The 13,955-nt window shown below is 46.1% G+C and overlaps 1 protein-coding gene across 1 annotated transcript in view; it reads right to left on the bottom strand.

Moving 5' to 3' along the window:
- Positions 1-13,955, bottom strand: part of Kif15 (kinesin family member 15) — a 46,633-nt gene that overhangs the window by 20,435 nt on the left and 12,243 nt on the right. The window contains exons 7-18 of the mRNA XM_023700642.1: positions 13,310-13,489; positions 11,412-11,621; positions 9,436-9,561; positions 8,991-9,113; positions 6,798-6,921; positions 6,638-6,708; positions 6,190-6,399; positions 5,273-5,450; positions 4,059-4,200; positions 3,126-3,267; positions 1,330-1,518; positions 313-529 (exon numbers count right to left, since the gene is read on the bottom strand). Of these exons, the coding sequence (XP_023556410.1) occupies positions 313-529; positions 1,330-1,518; positions 3,126-3,267; positions 4,059-4,200; positions 5,273-5,450; positions 6,190-6,399; positions 6,638-6,708; positions 6,798-6,921; positions 8,991-9,113; positions 9,436-9,561; positions 11,412-11,621; positions 13,310-13,489 (1,912 nt within the window). The remainder of the gene's footprint in view (positions 1-312; positions 530-1,329; positions 1,519-3,125; positions 3,268-4,058; positions 4,201-5,272; positions 5,451-6,189; positions 6,400-6,637; positions 6,709-6,797; positions 6,922-8,990; positions 9,114-9,435; positions 9,562-11,411; positions 11,622-13,309; positions 13,490-13,955) is intronic.

Below are 13,955 nucleotides of genomic sequence, written 5' to 3'. Positions count from 1 at the left end.
TGGCATGTGGTGCTGGGGGATTGAACCGCGGTCCCTGTGCTTTGCTAAGCTTGTTCTAAGTAGGTGCTTTAGACCACTGAGCCATCTCACCAGCCCGGAATGCTGGTCTTCTAAGACACAGTCCGAATCATTAAGTTGCTTCTGTTTTTGGTGGTTAGTTTTAGGTTTCTGACCAAAAGAAACTTGGCTGTTTTAGACCTAGAGTTAATGTGATCAAGAAAGTCATGGCAAGAGCATGAACAGGCCATGGATCTGTCTGCAGTGTCGATGAAGCCGGCCTGAATTCAGGCAGTGAGCGCCTGCTCTCATTACCAGAGCAGAATGCGAAGTCTGGCAACGGAGGCCCTGGGAGGACACGTTGGTCCCGTGATGCTCTGACTCTCAGCATCTGTTTTAGTCGGAGCCACCCTCCCGCGCTCACCTCCTGCATCTGCGTAGAATGGTGCTCCAGTTTGTCAACATGCTGCTTAAGTTTTACATTTTTATGATTTTCTTCATCCAATTTGACCTGAAGAGCACTCATTTGTTCCTGCAACACAGATTTCGGCCACCAAATTTCTTTTCATGGAATCTCACATTTCTTTTTTTCTTTAAGGAGATACCACAATAAAGTAAGATAGCACTGCAAAACCACATACAAACATTAGCAAAAGCCTGTTTTGAGGCAGACAACTTCAAATGGCTATCCTGATCAATTTCCTGTGTTAGAATTATATGTGTGGTTTATTAAACTGGATAATTTAACATGCAAATGGAAGAGGATCCAGCCACAGAGCCCTCCTGAGACTGGGAGCAGAGCGGCACAGTTACCTCTGCAGAAACGCCTCCATTCTTCAAGAGGGCAAACTGCTGGGATACACAGTGGGCCAGTACTCCAAGTTGTACTGGACAGTAAAAAAAAATTGTTCAAGTTATCAAACTGACAGAACTCCAAGAAAGTATAAGCTCACTATGTATAGCAAATGCACTAAAAGCTGTCTAACTTTGATCTCTGGTAAGATTCTGTCAAATATTTTAACTTCTTTTAAGAGACAGAGTCTCACAAATCAGTTTTGAAACATGAAGCTAGCAGTAAAATAGTCATCTTACACACAAGGGCATGGAAGCCCAGAGAAAGAATGATTTGCTTAAGACAGCAAAATGAATTAGAGGAACAAGAGTGGGCGGGCTTCCAAGACAAGGATCCTTACAGACCTACACCTAAAAGATATGATTTAATACTAAGTATGTTTGAACACTGCAAGTTATAAGCAGTTAAAATAATGAGACAAAGAAAAGTTACTTAAGTGACTGTCTAATTATTTGCTTTCTCCTAAAATGAAGCATTACCTGCACGGCTCTGAGCTCTTCAGCAATGGCCTCGAAAGCCTGCTCACTCATCTCGGGGGGCACCGGCTCACTTAATATATCATGATCTAATCCGCTGCAATTCGGAGTGCGGGCAGAACCTACTTCAGGACTTAATTTTGGTACTAATCGAGAACGAAGTTGATAAGCCTTGGTTGGCGTAGTTATAATCTGAAAAAAAAAAAAAAAAAAAGATTATTGGCAGCAACATTAGCATATGTAAAAATAACAGTATATGTAGCTATTTTATGAACATAGAAGATAAAATTCAACACACTAAAAAAGGGAAAAATAAAAATGTCCTTGAGAAACAGGCCCAAATAAAATTAAGAGTATGGGTATTAAAAATGAAACTTTGGGGTCAGCCAGATAGTTCAGTGGATTAAAACGCCTGCTTAGGCAGACGCAGGGACCAGGGTTTGGTCTCCAGCCTACTCTGCTACCCCTGCCCCTGGGCGCACTGAGGCAGCGACTGAAACTGGGTGTTGTGGCACATGCCTGCACTCCCAGCGCTTGGGAGCTGAAAACAGGAGAATCACTGAATTTTATCTATGTAGTGAGACCCTGTACTAAAATTAAAAACGGGGGGCCGGGGAGATAGCTCAGTAGAGTAAGCGCCTGCCTGGCAAGTGCAAGGTCCTGAGTTTAATCCCTGGTACTGCAAAAAAAAAAAAAAAAAAAAAAAGTTTTAGGCCGGGGAGATGGCTCAGTGGAATGTTTCCCTGGCAAGCGCAAGGGCCTGAGTTCAATCCCCAGTTCCAAAAAAAAGGAAAAAGCTGGCCACAATGGTACATGCTTGTAATCCCAGCAAAAGCATGCAGATTATAGGTTTGAAGCCAGCCTGGATAACTAAGATTCTGTGTCAAAATAAAATGATAGGGGCTGGTGAGATGGCTCAGTGGTCTAAAGCACCTACTTAGAACAAGTTTAGCAAATCACAGGGACCACAGTTCAATCCCCCAGCACCACAAGCCAGCCAGTCCCGCCCCCTGGTGGGCAGAGCTGCCCCCCCCATTAAAAAAAAAATTTAAAAAAAATAAAATAAAATGATAGGGCCAGGGGATAGTTCAGCAATGCAGCACCTGTCTAATAAGGTTCTGAGTTTGATTCCTGGTACCAAAATCAAAGTAACTGACTGTCTGTCTGTCTATGTGTCTATCTACCTACCTGGACAGGCATACAGCCCAGATTTTCCTGGATTTAATCCCTAGTACCACTAACCCCTGCCCACCTATCTTTACAGGAAAAAAAAAAAATGTAGTTTAAAACTGTGAAATATCCTTATAATAGATTCTTACATGGAGTCAAAACTAACCAAAAAATAGAAAAGCAAACAAGTGTAACTATGTCAAGCACGTTAAACAAAACTTTTGGATTCTCTATCCTTGTACCCTTCATTAAATCCAATGACTCTATCAGAATAAAAAAAAAAAAAAAAAAAAAAAGCAAACAAAAAGAAAGCTTTTCTTTCATGCATAAGATAAACTAAAATACTACGTTATACAGGAAATAGAGGCTCAGAAGTTAAGAAACTCCAAGGTCAGTGACAGATTAGAACTTGATTCCCAATGCTTATTCTTTGGTGCCCAGCCTGGAAGGGATGTCACTGGAGTCTGAAGACAAACCATACCGGCCCTGCACTAATAGTAAAAGAGGGGCCGGGGTCAGAGGAGCAAGTGCTTGCATGGAGGGGCCTGAGTTCAATCCCTGGTTCCGCAAAAAAAAAAAAAAAAAAAAAAAAAGAAAAGAAACATGTGACTTCAGAAGCATACAACTACCTTAAGTGTTTCAGCATGAATTTTATTCAGTTGAGAAACCTCTTGCCGCTTGCACGCTTTTGTTGCTTCTAAAAGGTTTTCAAGATTAAGGTTTGCTTTTCGCAAAGACTGAATCTCTGATTCCGATTCTAGCTGCTTCTTCCTAAAAGACATTGTAAAACTGAGTATTGGAGAAAGTGCTACACAGCGGGCAGTTACACACAATGTTACAGCTCTTTCTTATTCTCTCAGAACATCACCCTTCATGATTGTTTTCAGGCTGGTAAAACACGGCGCAGGGACTGACAAGGACCTGCGGTACTCAGTTAGCAGGGCGGACAGTGCAGATGCCAGAGACCACAGGTCTGCGACAGTGCCATCTATATCACTTTTAGAGCAAACATTCTTTATACTTTAGGATAGGATTTGTCTTCGTTGTACAATGTGGCTTATCTTTTTTCTTCTATACAATATGCACTAAGAATTTTAATAAGCCTATAATTTTTTAAAATCCTAATTTAGCTCATAACAACTGTGGTTTAAATGTGGTAATGACCTTGGTGTGGTAGTGCACACTTGCACTCCCAGCACTTCAGAGGCTGAGGCAGGAGGACTGCCAGGAGTTCAGGGCCAGCCTCGGCTACATAACCAGATTTTGTCTCAAAAAAACATGTAAACAAAAAGTGGTAATGAGACAAAGAATTTGCTATGTCAGTTCAAGTAACACTCACCTCAACAAGAGTGCACTGCTTGAAACGTTCCTATTGTGTCACTCATTACATACAGAACAAAGAAGTAAAAGACAAAAGGCCCCTTTTCTTTACGTCAAGCAAGTTGGTTCTTGGGAGGAGAGTTTAATACAGAAAGTAAAGTGCCCGGTGAGATTCACAAGGTTAACACTGATACAAATCAACACTGAGGACACAGGTGAGTACAGATGCAGTTACGCTTTACCGGGTTAGCTCTTTGAATTCTTCACATTCTTGCTTTGAGTTATTCAGCTCTGTCTGAACTTGCAGCAGCTGCGCTTTTAACTTCTCAACATTTGTGAATGAACTTGGTTCCCTCAGAGCTTTGGGAGAAAGTTCCAGACAATCTGGTAATATGGAAACAATGTCTCTGAAAGAGGAAAATCACAACACACACCCGCTCTTGGTGCTGGTGACCCAGGGCCATCTCAACGAGCTACACCCCAGTTCTTTTGTGTAATATTTTCATTTTAAGGCAGAGTCTCACTAAGTTGCCCAGGCTGGGTTCAAACATGTGATTCTCCTGCCTCAGCTTCCCAGAGAGCTGGGATTATAGGTATGTACCATCACACCTGGCTACAAAATACATTTTCTAAGTGCTCTGATAGCCATTAATTTGGATGCATCAAGAAGATAAAGAAGCTGGAATGAGGACTCTAAAATAGAAGGACCTCATTAGGAGATACAGGATCTAACAGTGTGCGAGGGAGGCAAGCCGTGTTAGGAAGCAGAGAGGCTATAGGGTGGACAGGCAGAGCGGGGGCAGCACCTCTCCCAGCAGGTAAGAGCACCAGCAAGGACAGCCACCCGCACAGCACTGGAGGGAGAAGCATGATGGTGCTGAACTTGCAGGAATGCGTGTTAGCAGCCAGGCTGGACAGATGAGTTATTCAGAAAAGAGGAGCACGCTGGAAGAACTTCGTCTCATCATGGTTAGAAAACAGACTTCAGGGCCTGCCTTGAACAGAACATCAGAGTCTGCTGAGTCCCAGCATGGAAATAGCAGGTAAATGCTGGGTAGAGAACATGTTTAGGCACTAGGCTCAAAAGGCCAACAAAATAGAGTATTGCAGGGAAAAAGAAATCTATGACTATTTTCTTCTTATATTCATTAGCTGACAATATTTACTATTCTGTGATTTGGAAAGGAAAACATTAGTAAGTAAGCTCCTTTTTGTAACATAAAAAATAAGTACTTGGGTAAGCAATGAGCCCACCCGGTCTGGAGGCTAAAATGAAGACGCACTGCAAAGCACTAACAGTGTCCTTTCCAACAGTCTCTCCCTGTGCCAGGTATGGTGGCCTCCTCTTTTAATTCTAGTGCTTGCTGAGGCAGCAGGGCAGCTGTGAGTTCGAGGCCAGCCTGGGCTACGTAACAGAGACAGGGTCTCAGCCCTTCTTAGAGGAATCATTTCCTACCGTTATCGTTTCTGTCTGTGTCAGATGCTTCAGAGAAAGCTTCTTCTAGCTTGGCAATGGTCTGAGCATCCATTTCATGGGCTCTCTTCACAGGTTCTAACAACCTCAGTCTTCTGTTTTCCTCCCTGAGGGAGTGGTTTTCCATGGCATACTTTGCAACTCTGGGGTGGTGCTCGATCTGCAGCACACAGTAAGGACACAATTACGAAGCACGTACAAACACATCCTTCCTGAGCTGCTACTCTGCTGCAAACACTGCGTAGCAAGCGGCACTGCGGTCAGGCCGAAAGCCACACTCCCTGCACTCTGCTTACACTGTGTTTCCTCGTTCTTTCATCCAGGCACCTGGGGAGAGCAGCGAGAGAGTGCACGACGTGGCAGGGTCTCACACAAGGGCCACACGTGGAAAAGAATAAGGAAACCTTCTGTCCCCTCAAATCAAAATGCCCACGACACATTAAATGAAAAAGTCATAGTGCAGAACAGTGTAAAAAAATTAAAAAGTATTTCTGTGAGTCTGAGCAGGCGTCACAAATTGGAAAATGATATGAAAAGCTGAACAGCAATATGTTTCATTTTAGAACTAGGTGCTTTCATTTACTTATTCATCATCTCCAAAAAAAGGAAAAAAACAAGCACAAAACTTTAAAGGCTCAAGTCTGAAGAGACTGCTGACGTGGGGGGTGGGGGGAAACACAACTACTATGGACACACACGCACACAGACACACTTGGGCCTGCTCAGGCTGGCTGTGTCTCGGCAACAGCAATACAGGTCTTTTGTTTTTTTCTTCAGGCATTGGGAAGGGGCCAGGAACCAAGCTGCTGGCCACTCATTTAAACTGCTTGCACCATATTCAGCGCAGGTGAGTGGTGCGCTTTGCAGCACTCTAACCTGCGGCCCCTGTGAGCACTCACCTGCTCCCGCAGCCCCTGGATCTCAGCCCTCAGCTCGGACAGCAGGCGGTCCTGCTCCTCAGCCAGGAAGCTGCCCGGGGGCTCCTTGAGGAGCTTCTCCAGGCGCACGATGTAAGCCTCTCGCAGCTTCACAATCATTTTATAGGACTGAATAAACTTTTCCTTTTTGAGGATGAGGTCTTCTAATTGCGTAATTTTTTCTACCAGAGACTTAAGAAAGTCATAGTTTGGTTAAACATGACAAATAAGCTTCCCTAAACTGTTAGAAACCCAGCCACAAATACTATGGATTTGATCCCAAAATTTAATTATGGTTTGAACCTGAGGTCAAACCATAATCTAAAATTTGAGCCTTCATTTCCTTTAGTAACCTGGGGCCATCCAACATAGTAGGGCACTAAAAACCTTACTCAAAGACCTTGGACCCCCTGACTTATTTGTTTCTTACCTTCTTTTCCTGTTTGGATTTCTTAAAGTGTAACATCGCCTCCAGGAAACACTCCTTGTATTTACTGTTCTCTTTCATTGATCCAGTAAGAAAGAGAAAAGGGAGAAAATGACTTTTTCTGAAATTTTGCAATCAGAAGTCTCACTTAGTCTCTTCCTACCTCCGGGCGGGAAGCCATCCTGGGGGCTCTGCACAGCAGCAAGCTGGGCCAGCTGCTCTCGGAGCCGCTTCACTTCAGCTTGCAGCTGGCTCACGTTCCCCTGGGTATCTTCATTCACCACCGCCTGTCCCAGAATGCACAAAGGGTCAAGCACTGCTCTGGCAGTGGCACAGTCCTGTGTCTACACTTGCTGTATGCACTACAGTGATGAACAAATCTGCTTTAGTGGGCACAAGGCCACCAGAATCAGTGTGTGGGAAGCACGAAGGCTACCCTTCCCGGGCCGTGGGCCCAGAGCAGGGATGGCGAACCTTGAGCATTCACAGCAGCCTCTCCTCAGCCCTGACATCGTGCCTAAAGACCTCTTTCCCTCTAGCGTGATGCCCAGCCCCGCACAGGCCAGAGGAGTGCATGCCTTGGTGGGCGTCACTTCTGGCGTTGGCTGCTAAGGCTGAAGGCCCAGCCATGAAAGGCACAAGGACCTACCAGCAGGGCTGAGCCCAGCCCTTGGCACGGAGAGCCCTCTCTAGGATGCCGACCTTCGTTTCCTCACAGCCCATTGCATCTTCATCTAGACACCCCCCAAACCCTCACATACTCATGAGGGCTTTCTCAAGTGTGACCGCACCACGGGGCTGCTACAACTAACTGAGCGGCTAGGAGGTGGGGCCTGTGCAGAGGCAAGGTCATTGGATATGACTGAACAGCAGGTCTCCCTCCCTCTGCTCACTTGCTTCCTGCTGCACGGTTCTCCTCCACCCAGCCCTTTCCACCAGGTCTTTTTGCCCTGGAGTCAGCTACCTATGGACTAAAAACAGAAGCAAAAGTATAGAAACCCCTCCTCAGTCACAGGCTTGGGCACTGTGCAACAATAGCAGACCGCTGGGGGGCACGGCTGGTCTGTATCCTCCTGCATGGAAGAAAGGTCTTGGTGAGAAGGCCTCCAAGAGACAAGAAGGCCCTTGAGCAAATGTGTCCCTACAGTGTGGGGCGGCTGTAGAATGGAGGCAGGGAGTACATGGTACTCTGCACTTCCTGTTCAACTTACACGTAATTCTAAAAAAGCTAGAAAAGTTTATTCATTCAAAAATTAATTTTAAAAAGGTCCACAAAAAATTAGGGAGATAGCTCAGCAGTCTAAGCACCTGCCTGACAAGAGCAAGGACTTGAGTTCAATCTCTGGTACTGCATGCTGTGCCAGCCTTGGAATCCTAGCCATATTCTGCAGCAAGGTCACACTTCAAAAGGCCCAAAACCGAGCACAGTGGTGCACACTTATTATCCAGCACTAGGGAGGCTGAAATAGGAGGATCACTAGGAACTGCATAGCGAGACCCTGTTCCAAGTAAATTTTTAAAAAGAGTAAATTAAAAAAATGGACCCACAAAACTTACATGGGTAATGACAAGCCCCAACAGCTAAACACCAAACAGGCCAAAGGAAAACCACTGCCTGTGATGCATGCCAGCAGTGCAAGCACCTGCCTTTTTGTCTCGGGTCCTGCCTGCCCACAGGAAACGTGAATGGCTCAGCCGTCAGCAAGTCCCCGACCCCCAAGCACTTGCCCTGGTGGGCGGCGGGGCTGACTGCTGACAGACTCGTATGAAGCTCTGAGTTTCGTGGAGCAGCTGGAACACAGGCGTTTATCCAAGAAGCATGGAACAGTTACCAGCTGGGTTGTACAAGAAGTTTTCTGACTGCAAGGGGACACCAACATCAAAGAAGCTTCTCGCACGTAAAATACGGAATCTTTGGCAATGTAAACAGCTTGAAAGGTAAAATGTGTCAGTGCTACCAAAGTACTTTCACACAATTCCCTCCCTTTGATACACATCACGTGTGTGAGGGGAAGGTGAGCGCAGGCACCCACGGGATCTGCTAGCACTGTGCAGGCAAATGTATTCTCTCCCCAAACCGGCAGCAGAGGAAACACTTTGCCTTAATAAAGAGCAGTAAAGCGGTAATGTCCATAAGACAAAATCTAGCTCTCAAATTACTTCTATGAGTAAGGCTCTGGGTACAATACCCACTGCAGTGGTGGTGGTGGGGAGAAATCTTTCATACAGTTAAGGGAAGCTTTGCTAGAAAATAAGTGGTTGGTAACAGTAAGGCAAACCCAAAAATGGTACACTTAGAGCTTAAGTATTTTCCTAACTTACTTACTACATCACAGTATATACTCAGGTATTTTACCTTGTTTTTAATCAGTTTGGCTCTTTGAGCAAAATTAAGCGTTGATAATGTTTCTCCAAAACACCTGGATCCAGGATGGACATTTGCAATAATGGCTGTTTTGGCGTTACCACCAAGAGAGTCCTGTTCAATGATATGAATGATACATGTTTTTAGGGGCGAGGTCAACACACACACACACACACACACACACACACACACACATATACAGAGTCTTTTTGAGGCAAGGTCTCACTATGTAGTTCAGGTTGGCCTCCAACTCTTTGTAGCTCAAGGTGGCCTCGAACTCACAGCAATCCTCCTGCCTCAGTCTCCCACGTACTGGGACTACAGGCATGTACCACCACACCCAGCCAACAAGATCTTTTTACATAAAGAAAAGGTATATTCTTGCCCTCTGTGCTGAGATTAGTCTCAGGGAGAACGACAGAAAGGCCAACCTTACCCGTAGTAAGAAGGTAAGCTTGGAGTCTCTGTAGCAGACATGTCTCTGTTTCCCATTGCCCACATCAACCAGCGCAGTGATGACTTGTCCCAGGCAGCTCAATGACCGGTTGATGTTACCTGCTTCCTGAGGCATTGATTGGGGAAAAGAACAAAAGTTTAGGTGCGCTAGGTACTTCTGGTGTTTAAGCTCAAATAGATCTATCAAGTGATACTAGGCTAGAAAGGCAGCTTAGGGACAGCAACAGTCCAAGATAGTTGACGAGCTAGAAAGAGTATGTTCAGCTGCCCTCTGGCCTCCTCCTATCGGTTGTTCACTGTAACTTGAGAATGCAGCGGACACCAGCATTCAGTAGAGACTGTGCCTCAGCCTTCCCGTTTGCGTCATTTCCCAGGCCAGCCAAGTACAGGAATCCCTTGTAAGCGGGGCATAGCCGCAAGCCCCAGATCCCAGGCAGCCACAGGCCCTGAGGACCAACGACTGACGCCCACAGGGTACTGTCTAGGCCACTGCAGGCCGTGGAGCAGCGAGTCAGGCGTCTTCAGTGGCACTTCGGGCTCATGCATTTCCGACGCACAATGGGTTTACTGGAACATAATCCCATTACTATCCCGAGAAAGAGCTATACATTTTGGTTTTGCCATTCTCTATTTGTGTCAACATAAATCACAAGATCTTTCTATTGTATCTCAATAGAAATGTGAGCCCTGGGCTGGGGATGTAGCTCAGTGGGACAGTGCTTGTCTAGTACATGCAGGTCTCTGCATTCCATCCCTAGCACCCAAAACAAAACTGCTGCAAAACACGAGCCTTGCCCACGATGTCGCTCAGTGGCGCAGTGCCTGCCTGTAAGCAGGAGGTCCTGAGTTCAATTCCTAGTACTAAAAAAAATGAGTTTTAGGTTGTGTGAAATTCCCTGAGAGCTCAGAGGGATCAAGTCTCCATTTTTTCTTTTCTTTCTCTTTTGCAGTGGTGGGGACAGAACTGAGGGACTTGGGCATGCCAGGGATGTTCTCTACTACTAAGCTACATTCTACATTTTTTTGTCTTGCTAAGCTGCACAAGCTTACCTTGCACTTGTAATCCTCCTGCCTCAGCCTCCCAAGTAGCTGGGATTAAAAAAAATAAAAAAATAGGTCTCTCCTTGATCATTCTGACTCCTCTCCACCAGCTCACATGTATCCTACATTACAGAACTGGGACCTGTTAACGGGCCTATTAGAATTACACAGAACCTCTCACAACCTGCTGGCACCTCAGCCTAAGAGCAGGTCTGCCCTGCCTGACTCGTGCAGCGCCACTGGCCCTCCTCTGTGCCTCTCCACCTGATGTGCAGTGGGAGCTCAGAGGGTCTGAGCGTTCAGAAAACAGCTTTCTTCATGAAATTACTCATTAGCTCAACACTTTTCAGGGCTTCCCAAAGTCCACAAAGTGGAACGTGAACTGCTCTGGGTCTCCCTGCCACCTACTCAAGTTGAAATGCCACGTACCAACCTCACTCTGTGTGTATGTAACAACCCTCAAGATGCCACCCTGCCGGAACAGGGCCTGGTGGAGCAGGCCACTAATGCCAACCCTGCAGTAGACTAAGGCTGGAGGCCTTCGAGGTCCAGCCCAGCACCAGCAACATGTGAGTCCCTGTCTCACAGCAATAAGGGATAATCTTTCATTGTCCCTTCTCCTTAACCAAATCTCTGAATTCGTGATGCCAACGCAAAAACCACAGCTCCCCTGGGCAGCCCGCCGTGCCCTGCTTTCCCCCACTGTTCCTTGTAGTATTCTGTCTCCTGGAAAAGACCAAAATGTTCTTGCTACTGACAGACCTGCCCATCACACTGATGTTCACGGCCCTTCCTTATAACAAACATCTATTCCTTAGAGATAGCAGCATTTAATTCCTTGCAGTCCTCACCATGTTCAGTGTAAACTGACCTCTCAAAGAATATCGCATGTCGAGGACCACAATTTGTGCTTACCTTCAGCCTCACCCCCTCTGCATGGGTGTCTTTTTGCCTTTCGGATCCCGCTAAGTCCACCAGGTTGAGTTGGGAGGTCCGGATATTCACAGTCTCATTGCTTTTCTGCATGGACTCTACTGTGACTGTGAAGACAGCATGAGACCTGGAGGACTCCCTGTTCATGGACGTGGATGCCACACGCCTGTTCCTCCACCCTCCAGACAACACCTGGGCCAAAGGAAAGCATGCGGTTCAGAGGCTGCAATGGGCACACTGAGGTAAACTTAGAACACAAAATAAGCACGTGAGAATCACTCATTTTAACATGAAAAATACTGACGTAGTGGATTATCTGCTTTCTCAACACCTACACAAGATAAATGTCATCTGGAACACAGGTGGAGAACACCTATGGCCTTCCTGTTTGGAGAGATGCTATATGGGCCCAAGTTCCAAGTGATACATATCCAGCTACAAAGTGAGTTCAAGGTCAGCCAGAGTGAGAGAGATCCTCTCTCAAAAAACCCACGCCTCCAAAAAAAGAAAAAATACATACTTGCCACCAAAGTCAGTGGGAAATGTATAGAGGGAGGCAAGAAGGATTACTGGCGTGAAAGATTATTTCCACGTCATGGAAGGAGAAAAAAAGGAAGTTAGAAAGCATTGGATCTAAAACTGGTCTTGCCATTCTTTGTGTTAATGTAAAGCACAAAATCTTTTGGATCTCCTTTCTTTGTCTAGATAAAATGCTGGATTCTCAAAAAAGTCTAATTTCGACCACACAGTTTTATCAGGGTTTCTCCCCTCCTCCAAAGTACGATTTCCCCGTCTCCTTCCTAAGGCAAGCAGGACACCTCAAGTCAGGCGAGTCAGGTAACCGTGAGTACAGAACCTCACTCTGCGTACGACGCGTGGTTTGTAGCCAAGTGGACCTTCCCAAGACACAGTCTTCAATTTAAACTACATAATGAGACTGTCTCAAGAAAGAAAAAAATCACAGAAGGCTATCACATAGCTCTTAAAATTCTAAAAGAAAAACAAAATTCCAATATATATGCATTTTGATTTAAAAGAAAATGTTGCCATTGAGCACTGTGCCTATGAGGGGGCTGGGTCTGCAGGAGGGAGGGATGCACAGGCAAGCAGGACGGTGTCGGTGCTGTGCGGGACTTTTTATGTGTCCCAAGCCAAAAGCTCAGAAGCTGACTTTAGATTCCTCGTGAGAGGCCAGCAAAAACAAAAAAAGCAAAGCTCATTGGCAAAGGGGTTGCTCCCAGGAGGAACACTGACACTAACCAACTGTCATGTCCTGAGTGAGACCAACAGCATCAAAACTATGAAATCAAGCTCCCAAAGTTTCACTCTATCTCAGGAAAGAGACAGAAAAATAGTGACTTTTTTTCTTTACTTCTCATGTACATTTCATATTAAACCTTTATGAAAACTTTTTGTTTTTTTTAAATTTATTTTTATTTATTGTGTGTGTGGCCAGCTCAGCCCACCAGGGGGCGGGGCTGGCTGGCATGTGGTGCTGGGGGATTGAACCGCGGTCCCTGTGCTTTCGCTAAGCTTGTTCTAAGTAGGTGCTTTAGACCACTGAGCCATCTCACCAGCCCCTATGAAAACTTTTTGGACAGGTGACAGTACTGTGGGTTGAACTCAAAGCCTTGTGCTATCTACCGCTGAGCTGCACCTTTAGCCCCTGCTTTAAAACTTTTTAAAAAATTTTGCGACACATTCACACTAAGTTGCCCAAGTTGGCCTCGCATTTGCAACGATCCCACTTCAGCCTCCCAAGAGGCTAGGAGTACAGGTGTGGACCCTACGCCTAACTCAGTCCTTACTCCTTCTGAAATCCAGGTGCTGTGACAGCACTTTTATTACCTGAGCATCACATACATGCTCACAAAGGGTACCTGATAGGCCTCGGCGGCTGAGGTGACCACCTGCTCCACCGCACCCACGACAAAGACCCCCTTCTTGATGTGTTCCCGGAGGTACAGCCCCGCTGATGCGGAGTCCAGCAGGTCATAGATCTGCTCGTTGTAGATCTCGATGAAGGAGCACTTGCACAGGAAGCTCTTTCCCACGCCGGCCTGGAGAGAAGCACATCAGGCATCACTGCCGCAAGCCCGCCCTGCATCCCAGGCGAGTCTTGAGCTGGCCCCCACATCAGTCCCCTCTAACACTGCACGAGGCCCTGGAGGGGTCAGTGAGAAGCATCTGGAGGACCAGGGTTACGCGTCCGCACACCGAGAGCAGCAGCACCCTGGGCCCAGGGCCGGGAGGCCTACAGAGGGGCTTGGAGCCAGCTGGGACTCCATTGTCCAATACTGAGCACAGCTAGCCCAGTGGTGGGAACCTACAGCTCGTGTGCAACAGCCCGCTCTAGAGGCAGACCACAGACTTCCTCAAGAAGTTTTATTTTTTAAATTTTTTTTCTCCATAATTTTATTGAGAAACAAATAGCAATGAGACAGTTCAAACCAAATTGGTAGGACAGTTTCAATAATTAACACATTGCATACATTCTTCCTAGCGGTTAATTGCTGTACAAGATGC

This window comes from Octodon degus, unplaced genomic scaffold (genome assembly GCF_000260255.1).
Source record: "Octodon degus isolate 3935 unplaced genomic scaffold, OctDeg1.0 scaffold00126, whole genome shotgun sequence".
Lineage (NCBI taxonomy): Eukaryota > Metazoa > Chordata > Mammalia > Rodentia > Octodontidae > Octodon > Octodon degus.
The sequence above is the reverse complement of the archived record's forward strand: the minus strand, read 5'-3'. Positions and strand labels throughout refer to the sequence as shown.